General features: G+C 37.4%; 1 protein-coding gene across 3 annotated transcripts in view; it reads right to left on the bottom strand.

Moving 5' to 3' along the window:
* Positions 1 to 8,870, bottom strand: part of PHIP (PHIP subunit of CUL4-Ring ligase complex) — a 125,877-nt gene extending 117,007 nt beyond the window's left edge. For all 3 annotated transcript variants that reach the window (XM_074368708.1, XM_074368709.1, XM_074368710.1), the window contains exons 1-4: positions 8,678 to 8,870; positions 8,504 to 8,562; positions 8,346 to 8,375; positions 8,091 to 8,150 (exon numbers count right to left, since the gene is read on the bottom strand). In XM_074368708.1, coding sequence (XP_074224809.1) covers positions 8,091 to 8,150; positions 8,346 to 8,375; positions 8,504 to 8,562; positions 8,678 to 8,717 — 189 coding nt within the window. In that variant the 5' untranslated portion in view covers positions 8,718 to 8,870. The remainder of the gene's footprint in view (positions 1 to 8,090; positions 8,151 to 8,345; positions 8,376 to 8,503; positions 8,563 to 8,677) is intronic.
* Between the last annotated feature and the right edge of the window lie 4,383 nt (positions 8,871 to 13,253).

Below are 13,253 nucleotides of genomic sequence, written 5' to 3'. Positions count from 1 at the left end.
ACAGTACTTCCTCTAGCACGTAATTAGGACGTCCTTATGAAAATAAGATCCACCTAATGTTTGGCACCCAATAAGACCTGATTTGACTAGGCTCTTCACATTATCCCTATGTTTTGAACACCTGATTGGTTCTAAAACAGTTTTTCAGATCTTCTCACACCTGTTTACTTACAATTTTTTTAGATCTGAAAGGCTAGTTGCTTCTGTTTACTACTATAGTTCTTAGTTCTAAAAGGTCAGCTTAATACAATATAGTTCTTATTTTTAGGCCTATTTTGGCATAAACAGGACCAAAAATGTTTTTAAAATTCTATTCAGTATTTAATCACTCTATAAGGCATATTACTAAAACCCAGCCCCAGGGGGAGGGTACAGCTCAGTGGTAGAGTGTGTGCTCAGCATGTTCTGGGTTCAGTCCCCAGTACCTCCTTTAAAATAAATAAATAAACTTAATTACCTCCCCACCAAAAAAATTAAATAAAGCCAAAACCCAACCCCTAAAATTCTCAAAACTTCTAAACTCATAATTATGAATCTGTTACCATTATTACAAAGTGTAGGTTAAATTACACCTACATTCTTTAAAGCAAGTTTACCTTTTCTGAGTATTTTTTCCCTCACTGTAATAAGCTTTTCCACATAATATATGGAATATTTATTTTGTGCCAAGTATCCTCAAAATCTATTTATCCTCACAAGCAAATTTTCCTCATTTCACAGATAAAGAAAACTGAGGCTCAAAGGTTAGGGTTACATATTTAGAAAGTAGGAGAAACAGTAATCAAACCCAGGTCTCCTGATTCCAAGTTCAGTGTTATTTTTATTATATTATAGTTTCCTTCTCAAAACTTTAGTTCCCTCCCACCATTATCACATACGTTTTATGATTATAAACTTAATAGAACCCATGTAACCATTTTTCAAGACAAATGCTCTAAGCTGAGTAACTAATCTTAGAAGAACTCTTATATGCTTATGATTTCTTTGTAATTAAGAGTATAGTAAAACTAATATAGAATCTTACTAAGTGTCAAAATTAATCTTGTTGGTCTATTTACTAACATGCCTGAAAGACTGTCATATTCACAACTTAGTCAACCACCTACGAATTCATTTAGGTAATAATTAAGGTAGTATAATCAATACAACTATCAATATACATTTGTCATTTAAATAAAATGCAATACTGCTTTTCCAAATTTTATTCACTACAATCTAACTGTATTTTGTTAAAAAAAAATACAGAACAAAATTATCCAAAATTGAGGTTTCCACAAACCAAAAAGGATGCTATATAAAAATTAATTTAAAATACAACAAAATGACAAACTTTAACTTTAAAAAATAACATTCTTAAGTTTTGTTTTAAAATCAAGTCATATTTGCTAAGCAAAATTTGTGCAATAAGAAATACTCTTTAAAATATTACTTACTCGGTGAAGTATAATTTAAAATTCAAATCTATGATTCTGTAGAAAAAGTTATTGTCCATTAATTTAAAGACTGAAATTTCTTTAACTATTTATTCTTAAAATGCCAATGTAAATAATCTTAAGAGAACAACCAGTTTCATTTTTAGTAATGTTTCAGTTTCAAACCCTGAACTCAAAATAACTAACATGACACATATAATGACAGTATAAAACTGTTTCAGAAAACGTCTGTTTCTCCAAGTTGACTAGAATTTAGTACTTTCACACCCCAAAACTAAATCAGAATCAAATGACACAAGTAAAGGTAAATATATCTTCCATTTATACTATAACCTCTGCTGAGACAGGCTACATGCCTGTTCTCTATCCAGATAGAGACTAAATGGGTCATGTACCGTGACCATGGGCCATCTGGAGTCCAGAATACATGGATTCTTTATGTGCTTCCTTCGCAGCAGGCTGCCACCATCCATGCTGCCATGAATAACCTAAGTCTTATACACAAATCTCATTCCTCTTACAACTTAGTTTTAACTTTAGAAGGTGCATCAGATCACGTTGCTACCCAAATTTTCTTAGTATCAAAAACTTCTTATCCAATCATCCTTTTTCTTATCTGTGATCCCTGAGCTCAAATAAAGCTGCTTGTGTGTGTGTGTGCATGTATGTGTATACATGTGTGTGTAAGACAAGTAACTAAAGGTGAATCTGCTTCACATCAGTTTTCTCTTGTTTTGACCAAAAGTTCTCATATTTCACTGTTCAATATCACAATTTTTGATTTTTCAGTACCTTGAATTCTAAAATGTCATAATGAAAAAAAATTATCATTTTCCCAACCTGTTATAAAATACTTACACTCCTCTATATTCCATATGCTCCAATAACATATTTCTTAATCCCAAAATAATTTATTTTCACAAATTACTCATGTCACCAACATAGCTTCTCATAAACAAAACAGAAACTTTACACATTTAGAATTCCTAGAATTTTCAATTTGGTTCCTATTATATAATTGCCTTACCATTTTTAGATAGAATTAAAAAAACAACTTAAATATTCTAAACAAATTTACTGTCAAAATTTTTTTCTCTAATACACTAATTTAATGCTTGACTTTCCTGAAATCAATTAAAAGCATATTAAGATAGGAAATTATTCTAAATTTATATGCTTAGTACTCTGTTAACTAATGGCCACTCTGCCTAGCATTACAGATATAAGAATATCTGCATAGAAATACCTTCATAGAAAACTATGAATTCTAAAATTTATATGTGGAAACTACTAATAAGAAAGAAATTAACCTGTCTGGTATTGTACAAAGTAAGTTGTTTTGGATACAATTTTATTTGCTACAATTCTGTAGTGACATGATAACTACAAAATTTAGGAAAAAGAAAAATGGTTGCAGTAGGTGAGAAAAGTTTCTAGATGAGAGAAACAAAAACTTCTGGTCTATCTGACAAAGAAATTCTGTATGGACTAAATAATTGACATTCTTAGGATTTATTTAACTTAATGCTCACTTAAGGATAAATTCAAATAAAAAGGTCTTTATTAAACTCTGCTTAAAACTACGTATCTTTAAGCAAGATTTATAAAACAAAGTATCTCTTCTCTGACAATTTCCAAAAAGAATACAAACTATTGTGATTTTAAATTACAAAATCTCTGTACAGAAGGAACCAGATCCAACAGCCAAGCTCCCTTCATGTATTCCTAAATGCTATCTGATCATTACCAAAAGAGCTTCATATATCCTCTAATCAATTTCGAATATTTCAACCATCCAAATATTTAATGTTAACTGTTTCACAAATAGAATCAGTTAGAATCACTATACAGACCAACAAAAATTTTCTAGAAGTCTACCCACAATGCTTTAAAAATGACTTATTTTTTGATATTTACTGAACTTTATATCTTAGGCTTACTTATTTCATCCTTGAAATCTACAAAGTAACTATACTAATAGTATCTTCTAAAATTTTAAACAGTTAATTTTAGACTGTAGCCACTATATTCAGAAAATTATGCATACTTGTTTCTGAAATAATAATGTTTTTCTTAAATGTTATACATTATAAAGCTGTAAGTGGAATAACCTTTACTACTACTACTAAAGTTCTGATGATAACAGCAAACAGAAACCCTTACTTGATTTGTACCAGTCAGTGATGATAAAATCTTACAAAGTAGGAACTATTATTAACCCATAGTACAGACTGGTAACAGACTCCATCAGTACTATTCTGCCTCATAACAACCATAAAACAGCGCTGCACAGTTGGGGAGGGGATAATCCAACTCTCCCTTTATTATTCATGCCACTTCACAATTATTCAAGAGCACTGAATTTAACAGGTATTTATTTAAAAATTTTTGCAAATGCCTCAAACTGTATAAAATACTGGTATAAGTATCAACACAGTAATTACACGTGTAAGAAAGAATGGTTTGCCCACTTTAGCCCTTCAACACTTTCTATTCCCTTCACATCTAACATTTTCTTCAGTATAATGATTATGAGACATTAAAACCCTGCTACTGAGACTACTGAGCATAGCTTACTATTTCACTGATATTATTAAAAAAGGAAATGGTAAGTGTACTACCCAGACCACCCCTCTCTAAAATCATACTGGTTCAGTTTTCAGAGTACTATACTATCTGTAAAACAGAAGAATCTCTGATTCAAAAACATTTAAATGTACCTATTTTTTCCCCTAAAACTGGTCTCTTAGATTTTATACCTTAACTTTCACATTAACCATCATATTCTAAATAAATGCATACTTAAGATACACACTTAAGTAAATCTTACGCATGGTTCCTATTCATCTCTGAATTTAAGACCACCAATAATTCATGAAAACTAGTACTTAAATCATGGTGAAAAACATACTAATTAAAGAGGTACTCCACAAACTGGTTAGTGTCTCAAAAATCTTCATCTTTTCACAACCAAAGAATGGCACTATAAAAAGCATTTGTACTATTTTTCTATTTGCATGCTTTCTCTAGATCTACTTTTCAGTATTTTGAATAATCAAATTCCACAATGAAAAAGGTGAGCTCTTAAAGACAATGCATTACTACTTCTAGTTAAATATCAGATTTTCAGATCAGAAAAATTTCAATTCACTTATTCTACAATGAGATAATAGGGGCCTAGAGAAATTTCAGACTTGCGAGAGGTCACTCTGCAGGGCTAAAATCACAATCCACAAGCTTCTGATTCCCAATCCTTTCCCACGAATAGAAAGATTTCTAATAAAGTAGAATTACTTTTGAAAAAGCAAAAACCACTATCAAAATATATAAATATAAAAAATTAGCAAAACAAGAACACAGTTTTGGAAAATAATGTCTTATAAAAGCAAGAAATGTAATCAGAGTCCCAAATCCGGTAAAAATGCTTAAAAATTCCACCTCAAGATCTCATAAATATGCAACGCCACTACTTAAAGTGACACCTAGAGAACAAAACTTAATAAACCAACTAATTTCACTATTCAAACTAAGAAATCAGTAAATGACAAAGCTTTCTCTTTGTTCAAAACTTAGTTGTTTTCTTGTTATGTAAAGTTTGCCACCTATGCTTGACCCAATTTAAAAAATAAAAATTCTGATGAAAGCTTAAAAAAATGCCCTTTTGTTTTAAAAGCAACCTCATACTTTTTAAAAATAGAAAATCTGATTAAACATATACCATAGAGCCAAAAAAAAAAAAAACCCTTTAACTATCAAATTCCATTCACTATTAAAAATATTTTAAATCATAAGGTAGATAATAATAATAATAATAATCCTTTTTTATAATAACTTTACCAGTGACACTGACACTGAATGCACTGAATTTTTTTTTTTTTTAATGTTAACTTTTCAACTGCTTTTAAAACTCCACTTTCCACTTGGTCAAAACTCAATCACTGTGATTTTATCTGCAGTCTGACTGCAAATGCTGATCTACACCTATTTTTAATTTCACAAGTACAAATATCCTAAATATCTGTTAATTTGAAGTTTTCTAGAAATTTTAATCTGACACATAAATTCTCCTATTTAAAACACTACCAGTTAGCGGTAGGAACAAATTAACAGGTGGAGATAAACAATAGTTATTTTGGCTTCACTCATCAAAATATCTTCAAACCAATGTTACATAAATTCAATTTGCTAGGAAATAAAACTTTGTTCATTCTTAAGAAAAAAATTAGACAATAGAGAATAATGTACAAGAGACTTTGTGCTCACCTAGCTCACCATAAAATATCAAGATCCTACTATTAAGCAAAAATGTGTTCAGATACCTAGTGTTCTAAAATGTTTTAAGAGGTAACTAAATCTCAATCAAAAAGTCAAAGTTAAACCAAATCCCACACACCTAGATATTTAGTTTGATGGATATGAAAGTACCTCAAATGGTGCCTCGGATTCAGTTTATAAAGAGAATATGCTGAACGAATGAAATGAGACAATGGGACAGAGAACTCAAGTCTAATGAGAATACTTAACTGTCCCATGACTGTACCAACATGACTGTTCTAGTAAAAAGGTTTGAAAACACTCTAAGCAAGAAAAACCACCACACAAAATATGCGGATTCTGAACCCACTGATAAAGACACTGCTTCTGCATCCTAAGTCTGATAAAGAGACCAAGAATATAAATTCATTTTATTAATATCTGAGAGATGAGAAATTCACTCAAAACAAGTTGATAAACATTGGTAACTTTTTACTGGAAAATAAAATGATACTCCTACAAGGATTAGACATTCCCATAATTTGGACAGATACCATTGATCACTTCATTTTAAAAAGTATTTTACCAATAGTATCCATATTAAAAAAAAAAAAACAAAAACCCAACACAGCAATCTTTAGTGGTTTGGGGTTGTGGATTTTTATGATATTCAAAGATGAGTTTTGAAAAGAGATGCAAGATGAGTTTTGTCTGCCCAATTCTTAAAAATGGAATATTTTAATCTTTGGTAATTTTACAACAAGAAAAACATGGAAATCCACTTAAGATTGTCAAATATTTACAAACATAAAAATTAAGTACTGCAGTTATCGAATATTGGCGTTTGCTTCAAACTCCATTCATTTTAGCCAAGTATTGAATGAAACTAGCCTAAATCACTACCTACTTGAAAACAGTATGGCAATGAACGCAGTGTGAAGTCTCCATTAAATTGAGTAAATCTAAATACCCTAGGCTTATTTCAACAGCTCTGAGCACTTCCCAACATCCTATGTTAAATCGTAACACATTCAGACAAAGTTACGAGATGTTCTATATGCAAATGAAACAAAAGACATCAAAAATCACGTCATGCCTTCAACTCAAGAAGACATTCAATTCTAAACTAGCTGAAACTTCCTAATCCTTTCAGAAGCCTGATGAAGTAACATTATAACTATCTCAAAACATCAGTTGCAAATATGTTTCAGAAAAATCAATGCACGGCATAGATTTAAAAGGTGTGATTTGCCCCGGTGACTGCTGTAACTGGCCCCCCAACACCCACCCACACACACACACACACACACCCACACACACACACAGAGGCATACTAACGACCTACATCAGTTCGGGAGGAGAAAATTCGGAAAACAAAACTCCCGAACACAAATACCTTACTCTTCTATCCATAACACTTAAGTGATGGGTTCACTTCTAGAAGTCGATTTTCATAAATAATTAAAATATTCACTTGGAAAACCCACAAAATTAAGAAAAAGAGGTTATCTTTCAAGCTACTAACAAACTACCTCCCAATACAAGCCGAAAAGCTTTTACTTGCCAATTTCCATTCCACAGCAAGTATGTATGTGTGAAATTCAAAACTCTTCGGTGCCCCCCCCCCCCAGCAGCTTTTAACTTAACGAGGGGGCCTAACACGAAAATTAGCAAAACGACAAAGAGCTTGTTAAACTTCTGGCTTTAGGGTGTTCCCGGCTTTACACTTCTGCGAGTCAGCTCGGGTAAATGCAAGATGTGCCGCTGGCCGACCATCCTCGACACATACAATCTGAACCCCTCCAACAACAAAAAACCCAGTTCCCAATGTAAGGAAAGCAAAGGAAACGCAAGAAGAAAAATAATAATAGTAATAATAACGTCTTGCCACGGTTCCGCTGCGGCTGAATGGCCGGCTTGTGAAATGCTAATAGCACTTCGGAGCAGTTAGTCACCAGCTATTGTGTGGGGCAGGAGAAAGCCGAGCCGACCGCGCGTGCAGAGCGAGCAGGAGAGCGAGCGAGCGAGCGCGCCCTCCTCCTTGCGCCGCTCCCGCCGCCGCCGCCGCCGCCGCCTCGCGCGCGCCCCCGCGCCCGCACGGACGCGCGCGCCGGCCCCTCCTCCTCAGGCCTTGCACTGCACAGCACTCATGACGTATCTTTATTTCTAGCACATTAACAAAATATCACAAATAAATTGTCGACAGCCCCTGCGGCCCCGGGGTGCGGGTCCCCCCGGCCACTGCCCCCCGCGGCCCCTGCGCCGGCCTCCCGACCCTCCCCGTGGCCTTTGGAGCTTTCAGGTTCTGGGGCCAAGTTTTTGTCTCTGTAAAAAATTGCGGGAAATTCAATTTTTATTCGACTCGGGGAAAAGTTTCTTTGCTCCGCGCCGCGAATGTCTCACCAGATTCTGGTAGGTCCTGGGATGCTCCTTCCCGGTCCAGTCGGTGCGCCGGGGCAGCAGCTGCGGGGAGAGGACGCCCCGTGAGCCCGGCCCCCGGCCCCGGCCCGCCCGCGCCCCTCCCCCGCCCGCCCCGCGCCCCGCCGGGGACCCCGAGCCCCGCGCCCCGCGCCCCGGCGGCGGCGGCGGCAGCGGCGGCGCAGCGGCCTTGGGGCGGCCGCGCGGCGGCGGGACGCGACGGGCCGCCGCCGCCCTTACCTCCTTCTCGGCCACCTCCCGGATCAGCACCTGCAACAACAAAGCGGGGAGAGCTGAGCCCCGCGCCCCGGGCCGCGGCCCCGCTGCCGCCGCCGCCACCCTCCCCCACGCCCGCGAGCGGCGAGCGCCGGCCCGGCCCGCGCCGCGCGCCGCCGTACCTGAGCCGCCTGCTGACAGGGTCCATCTTCCAGGAACCGGGCGATAAGGAAGTAGAGCTCTGCGCGGGAGAGAGGAACGGGGAGACACACAGACTGAGCGGCCGGGCGGCGGGGGGCGGGGGACCGCGGGCGGAATCGCCCGGTGCCAGCGGCCCCGGCAGCCCCCCGACTTACCCGATCGCAGCTCCGAGAGGCCTTTCCTCTCACAAGACATGTTTATGGGTCACTTCAGGGCCGCCGGCGGGACACGCCGCCGCCAAGGGGAAGCGGGGATGGTGCCGCCGCCTGCCCTATAGCTGTCACTGTGTGTTCACGAGCCGAGCCTCGGCTCCACCATTCAAGCAACGGCGGCGGAGGCGGAGGAGGAGGAGGAGGAAACAACAACTCTCAGGCAGCGGCTACAGCCGCCGCCGCCTCCGCCGCGGATCCCTCCGCCGCAGAAAGGAGTCCGCCGCCTTCGCGGCCCCGGGCTCGGCTCCGGCCTCGGCCCGCGCCCCCGCCCCCCGGCGCGGAAAAAGGAGTGCCTCCGACCCCGCGCCCCCGGCGCCCCCGCCCCCGGCGCGGCGAGACCCCCGCCCGCCCCTCCCCGGCCGAAGATGCGATTTATTTATTTAATTCCAGTCGAAGATGTCGGAGCCGGAGCCGCCGGTTGGCTAGAAGGCGCTTTCTCTGTGGAGGCCGATCACGAGAGGGAGGGGGCCGGGGACGGCTCGGCGGAGGGATCTGACGCACACGGAGCCGCAGCACAGGCTCTATTCAGCGGCGCTGGCTGGGGCTGAGATGGAAGTTAGTTTCTGTGTAGCAGAAATAGGAAACAAATGAAGCAAAACTGCCCAAAGAGGGGAAATGCCCCGAGGATGGGTCTCACTCTCACGCGCGCGCACAGATACACACGCAGAGAGCACTCTCACGCTGGGCAAACTCGGAATCGCGCCACCCTGCCCGAGTTGAATGATAGTGTTTGGTTTCTGTCTCTTGCCATGTGCATGTGTATAAATGCTGCGGATTGGCATCTGTGTAAGTCTTGTCCTGCGTTATTTCTGCAGCCTATGCAAAGTGTTGTGTAATTTATTGGAGTGCTGTATATTGCAATAGAGGTTCGGGCGCTTTTTGTTAAGCACTTGCGTTTGCAAGCCCGTTATTTGCTGAAGCCACCTCTGCATATATCTTTTATTACTGCCATTTCCTTAAGCGTACATTTTAAAAATGTTTTTTATTGTTATATGGGCAAACCGAACTCCTGATCTGTACTTCAGATACTCTTTTTCCTCGTGACAAAAAGGCTGGTAAATGGCTAATTAGGGATTTGGGGTTAAAGAACCTTAAAGCTTTTTTAAGTGTTTACAAGAAGGAATAACGTAAACCTGAGAGAAAGGAAAGAACGCTAATGTTTATCTCTAAGCGATCTGAAGGTAATGTAGTGACAGATCAATAACCTACCGAAGGATAATGAAAGAGAATACTACACTTTAGCCAAGGTGATTAGTGATTAAATAATTTAAATTATCTGTATATCTTGCAGTTGACTTCGTCATGCTAATTAATGGCTTCTAATTTGAGGTGTAAACCATTCCTGTTTGCAGTTAATCACTGGAAGACTTCTTGAAAACTGACGAAAAGAGAAAAAAATAATCTTTCGTAAATTAGTATGTAATTACCGGTTTTATATGCTAAATCATACATCTGTGTTTTGCTGATAGAGGATAAGGGCCTTGTTTAAAAAAAAAAAAAACGAATATGGGTGAAATTAATGGAAACAATGGAAAAAGCCATTTGTTAGAAAACCAGGACACCAAATGATATTTATCTCCAGATGATTTAAGCACTTTTCAAAAAGACTTGAGAGTTGGTGTTTTTTTTTTTAAGGGTTGCATTTTAAAGGGAATCAGGATAGTGGTTCTTTTGTTAACATTTAACAAAAGATTCTCCTTAAAATTTTTTAGATAATAAACTGCATTTTATGGATCTGGTCTAAAAAGGTTATTTGTGGGGAAAGGACCAACAAGCTGCCTTTTGGTTTTCTAGGTTGCTTCCTCAACCCTTGTACCCTCCTAGCTCCGTACATTCCTAGTGGGTAATACTTGCTGCAGCTGCCTTGGGCTGTACTGCAGGACGGCACCGGTGTGATGCCCTGTACTGACACAGCCAGAAATCACCCTACAAGTGAGAAAGAGGGAAAAAACACCTAAACCTCTCTGCAATAATAGGATGTAAAAATTGCCTTTTATATCTATTTTAATCAAATAAAAAAAGAGAGAGTTACCCTGACTTGTCCTATTGCAGCCTAGTTTTCAGAGTCACTGTTACTTATTGAATGGTGATCCTTCGAGTATTGAAAATATTTGCATTTATAAAGCTATTAATTCATTTTAACTGTTACAGGTAAACTGGCTGGCTTCTAGATGGTTAGGTTTGAAAAGACAGACATTTAATATTCCTTTTTGCAGTTCTATTTATTTTCATGACTTATGCTTTGTGTTTTATCTTAACTTTTAAAAAAGTATTATAGTCTTCAAATAATTATAGTCTTCAAATTTTGGTATTTTACATTATGATGTTTTTTAAATAAACAGAGTTTAGGAACTAAAAATTATAGTTAGAATCTTGTGGTTTTAAAATGTTTGTATTAGTCTGATTCTTACTAATAGATGTTTTATCCTTGTGGAGGAAAATAAACCAAATTATCACGGAATATAAAATTACTCTGGGCAAAGTTTTCCATATATATCTTGTGAGTGTTATGTAAACATGAAAAGCTATTATGAATATCTCATGTATGCTTTTCATTTAGAAGTTTTTCCTAAGTATGCTACTGGTACTTAGCTCCTAAATTTTTTTTAAGGAAAATTTCTCTTCTAAATTTTCTGAATAGGATGTTCCTGTCATTTTGACTAACATTTGACAGTGTTTACAGTTTCTTTCTCATAAACCTAATTTGAAGATAGTGTAACCCTACCTTTGAACTAATTTATAAATGTCTGTTGTAAGAAAATACAGGTTAACTGCTAAAAATTAAAACTCTTCAGCCAAATAAACTGTTTGTTTTTAACAATAGATGTTAAATTGAATTTTACTAAGTCCTTCAAATGTAACAAATATCCCTTTATAACATTTTAATTTCTTTAAACATAAAACACATTTCTGGCTTCTGACATCATCAGTTAACTGTAGGGTTTATTACATCACTTAACTGCATATTTACACAAAAAGTCTGTGCATATCAAATGGGAAGAAAATCTTAGCTTGAAGTCCTGTATTTCAGTTCCCAGGGCAATGCGTTCTCAGCTAACTCTTGCATATAAGGATACTACAGATTCCATTTACATCTTTTTCTATTTGTTTAACATTTTCATGGACTTCAAAAATAAAATGTCAACCTCAAAAATTTTCATGCCTTTTTAATAAGGTGGCTAACAAAAATAATACAACTTTGGAAAGCCAACAACTAGCATTTTTATATACTACAGTTTCTAGGAGAATTACAAACCTCATAATACATAAACATTTCTGTGAAATTCATCACCTCTTTTCACTTGGCATCACATGAGACAAGGTAAACACCTAACACAAAGTTTGACTTGATTGTGGTAAGTTACTGCTCTAATGAAATAATCAAAAGCTGCCATTCAAGTTCTCTCTGGAACAAGATGGGATAGTTTATAAATAAAAAGATTCAACCACATTTATGAAATTTAGTTTGCCTCGTCTAGTAGGAGGAAATAAACCATACCTCAAAAGAATCTTTGCAATTACAACTTTAAATACTATACATTAAATCTTGTGTGTGTGTGTGAGATTATGCTTTAAAAAAATAGTAAAAACTTTATCCTATAAAGTGTGGAAATGGAAAAGCAGAAAACACTCTTCTTCAAAAAATACCTTTTTAATCCTCACCTGCTCTAAAAACAAAAGTCCTGTTTTACAAACCACATTCTTCCTTCTGGATGGCTCCCCAATATTGTGTTGGTGTCCATGTCTGTCTGACTTTCTCCCTCTCAACACACACATTCTTTTTCCTTCACAAAGCTTGAATAAATATATCAAATTTGAGCTATACAAGCAGATATGCTATTCGGCTGCTACAGAAAGAACAGAGATAACCAACTTTAGTAAGCCAGCTCATTATTTAACACTTTGTATTGTCTCCCTTATATCTCACTGGGAAACCTTTTTACTTAAGTTACAGTACAATTCCTTTTCATGTGTAACAAAGATAAGCTGGTTACTAACAATGATATAATCCCTTACTTATTTAAATGTTATTAATAATTCACCACTCAACTTTTTTTCCCTCCAAATTAAAATATTCTAGTAGCTTAGATTTTTTTGGTAAGTCTTAGTTTGCATATTAAGAAGAAATATGTATCTTCACTGAATATATATGTATACACATACACACACATACACACACACATAACCATCATTTCATGAGTTAAGGGTACAATTAACAAAGATTAAAGGCGAAAACCAATTTTAGAACATATTCCCCCAAGATCTGGAGCAACAGAGTGAAGTAGAAAAAGCTGTTCCAGATGGCAGGAAACTTAAAGGAGAAGTCTGTAGGCATGTTCTATTATATGGTGATGTCTAATGGGTTGAGAGGGGGCTGGACTGAACAGAAAACAGTGGAAGAAGAGAGAAGGTAGACTCGGGAGAAGGGACACAGAGGCTTCAAAAGTTGCTAGTGGTGGTATATTAAATAAAACATTATTATCAATGTGATTTTTAACCTAGAATTTGAGGACAAAAG

This window comes from Camelus bactrianus, chromosome 8, assembly GCF_048773025.1.
Source record: "Camelus bactrianus isolate YW-2024 breed Bactrian camel chromosome 8, ASM4877302v1, whole genome shotgun sequence".
NCBI lineage: Eukaryota > Metazoa > Chordata > Mammalia > Artiodactyla > Camelidae > Camelus > Camelus bactrianus.
Note: the sequence above shows the minus strand (reverse complement) of the source record. Positions and strands in the feature narration are given on the sequence as shown.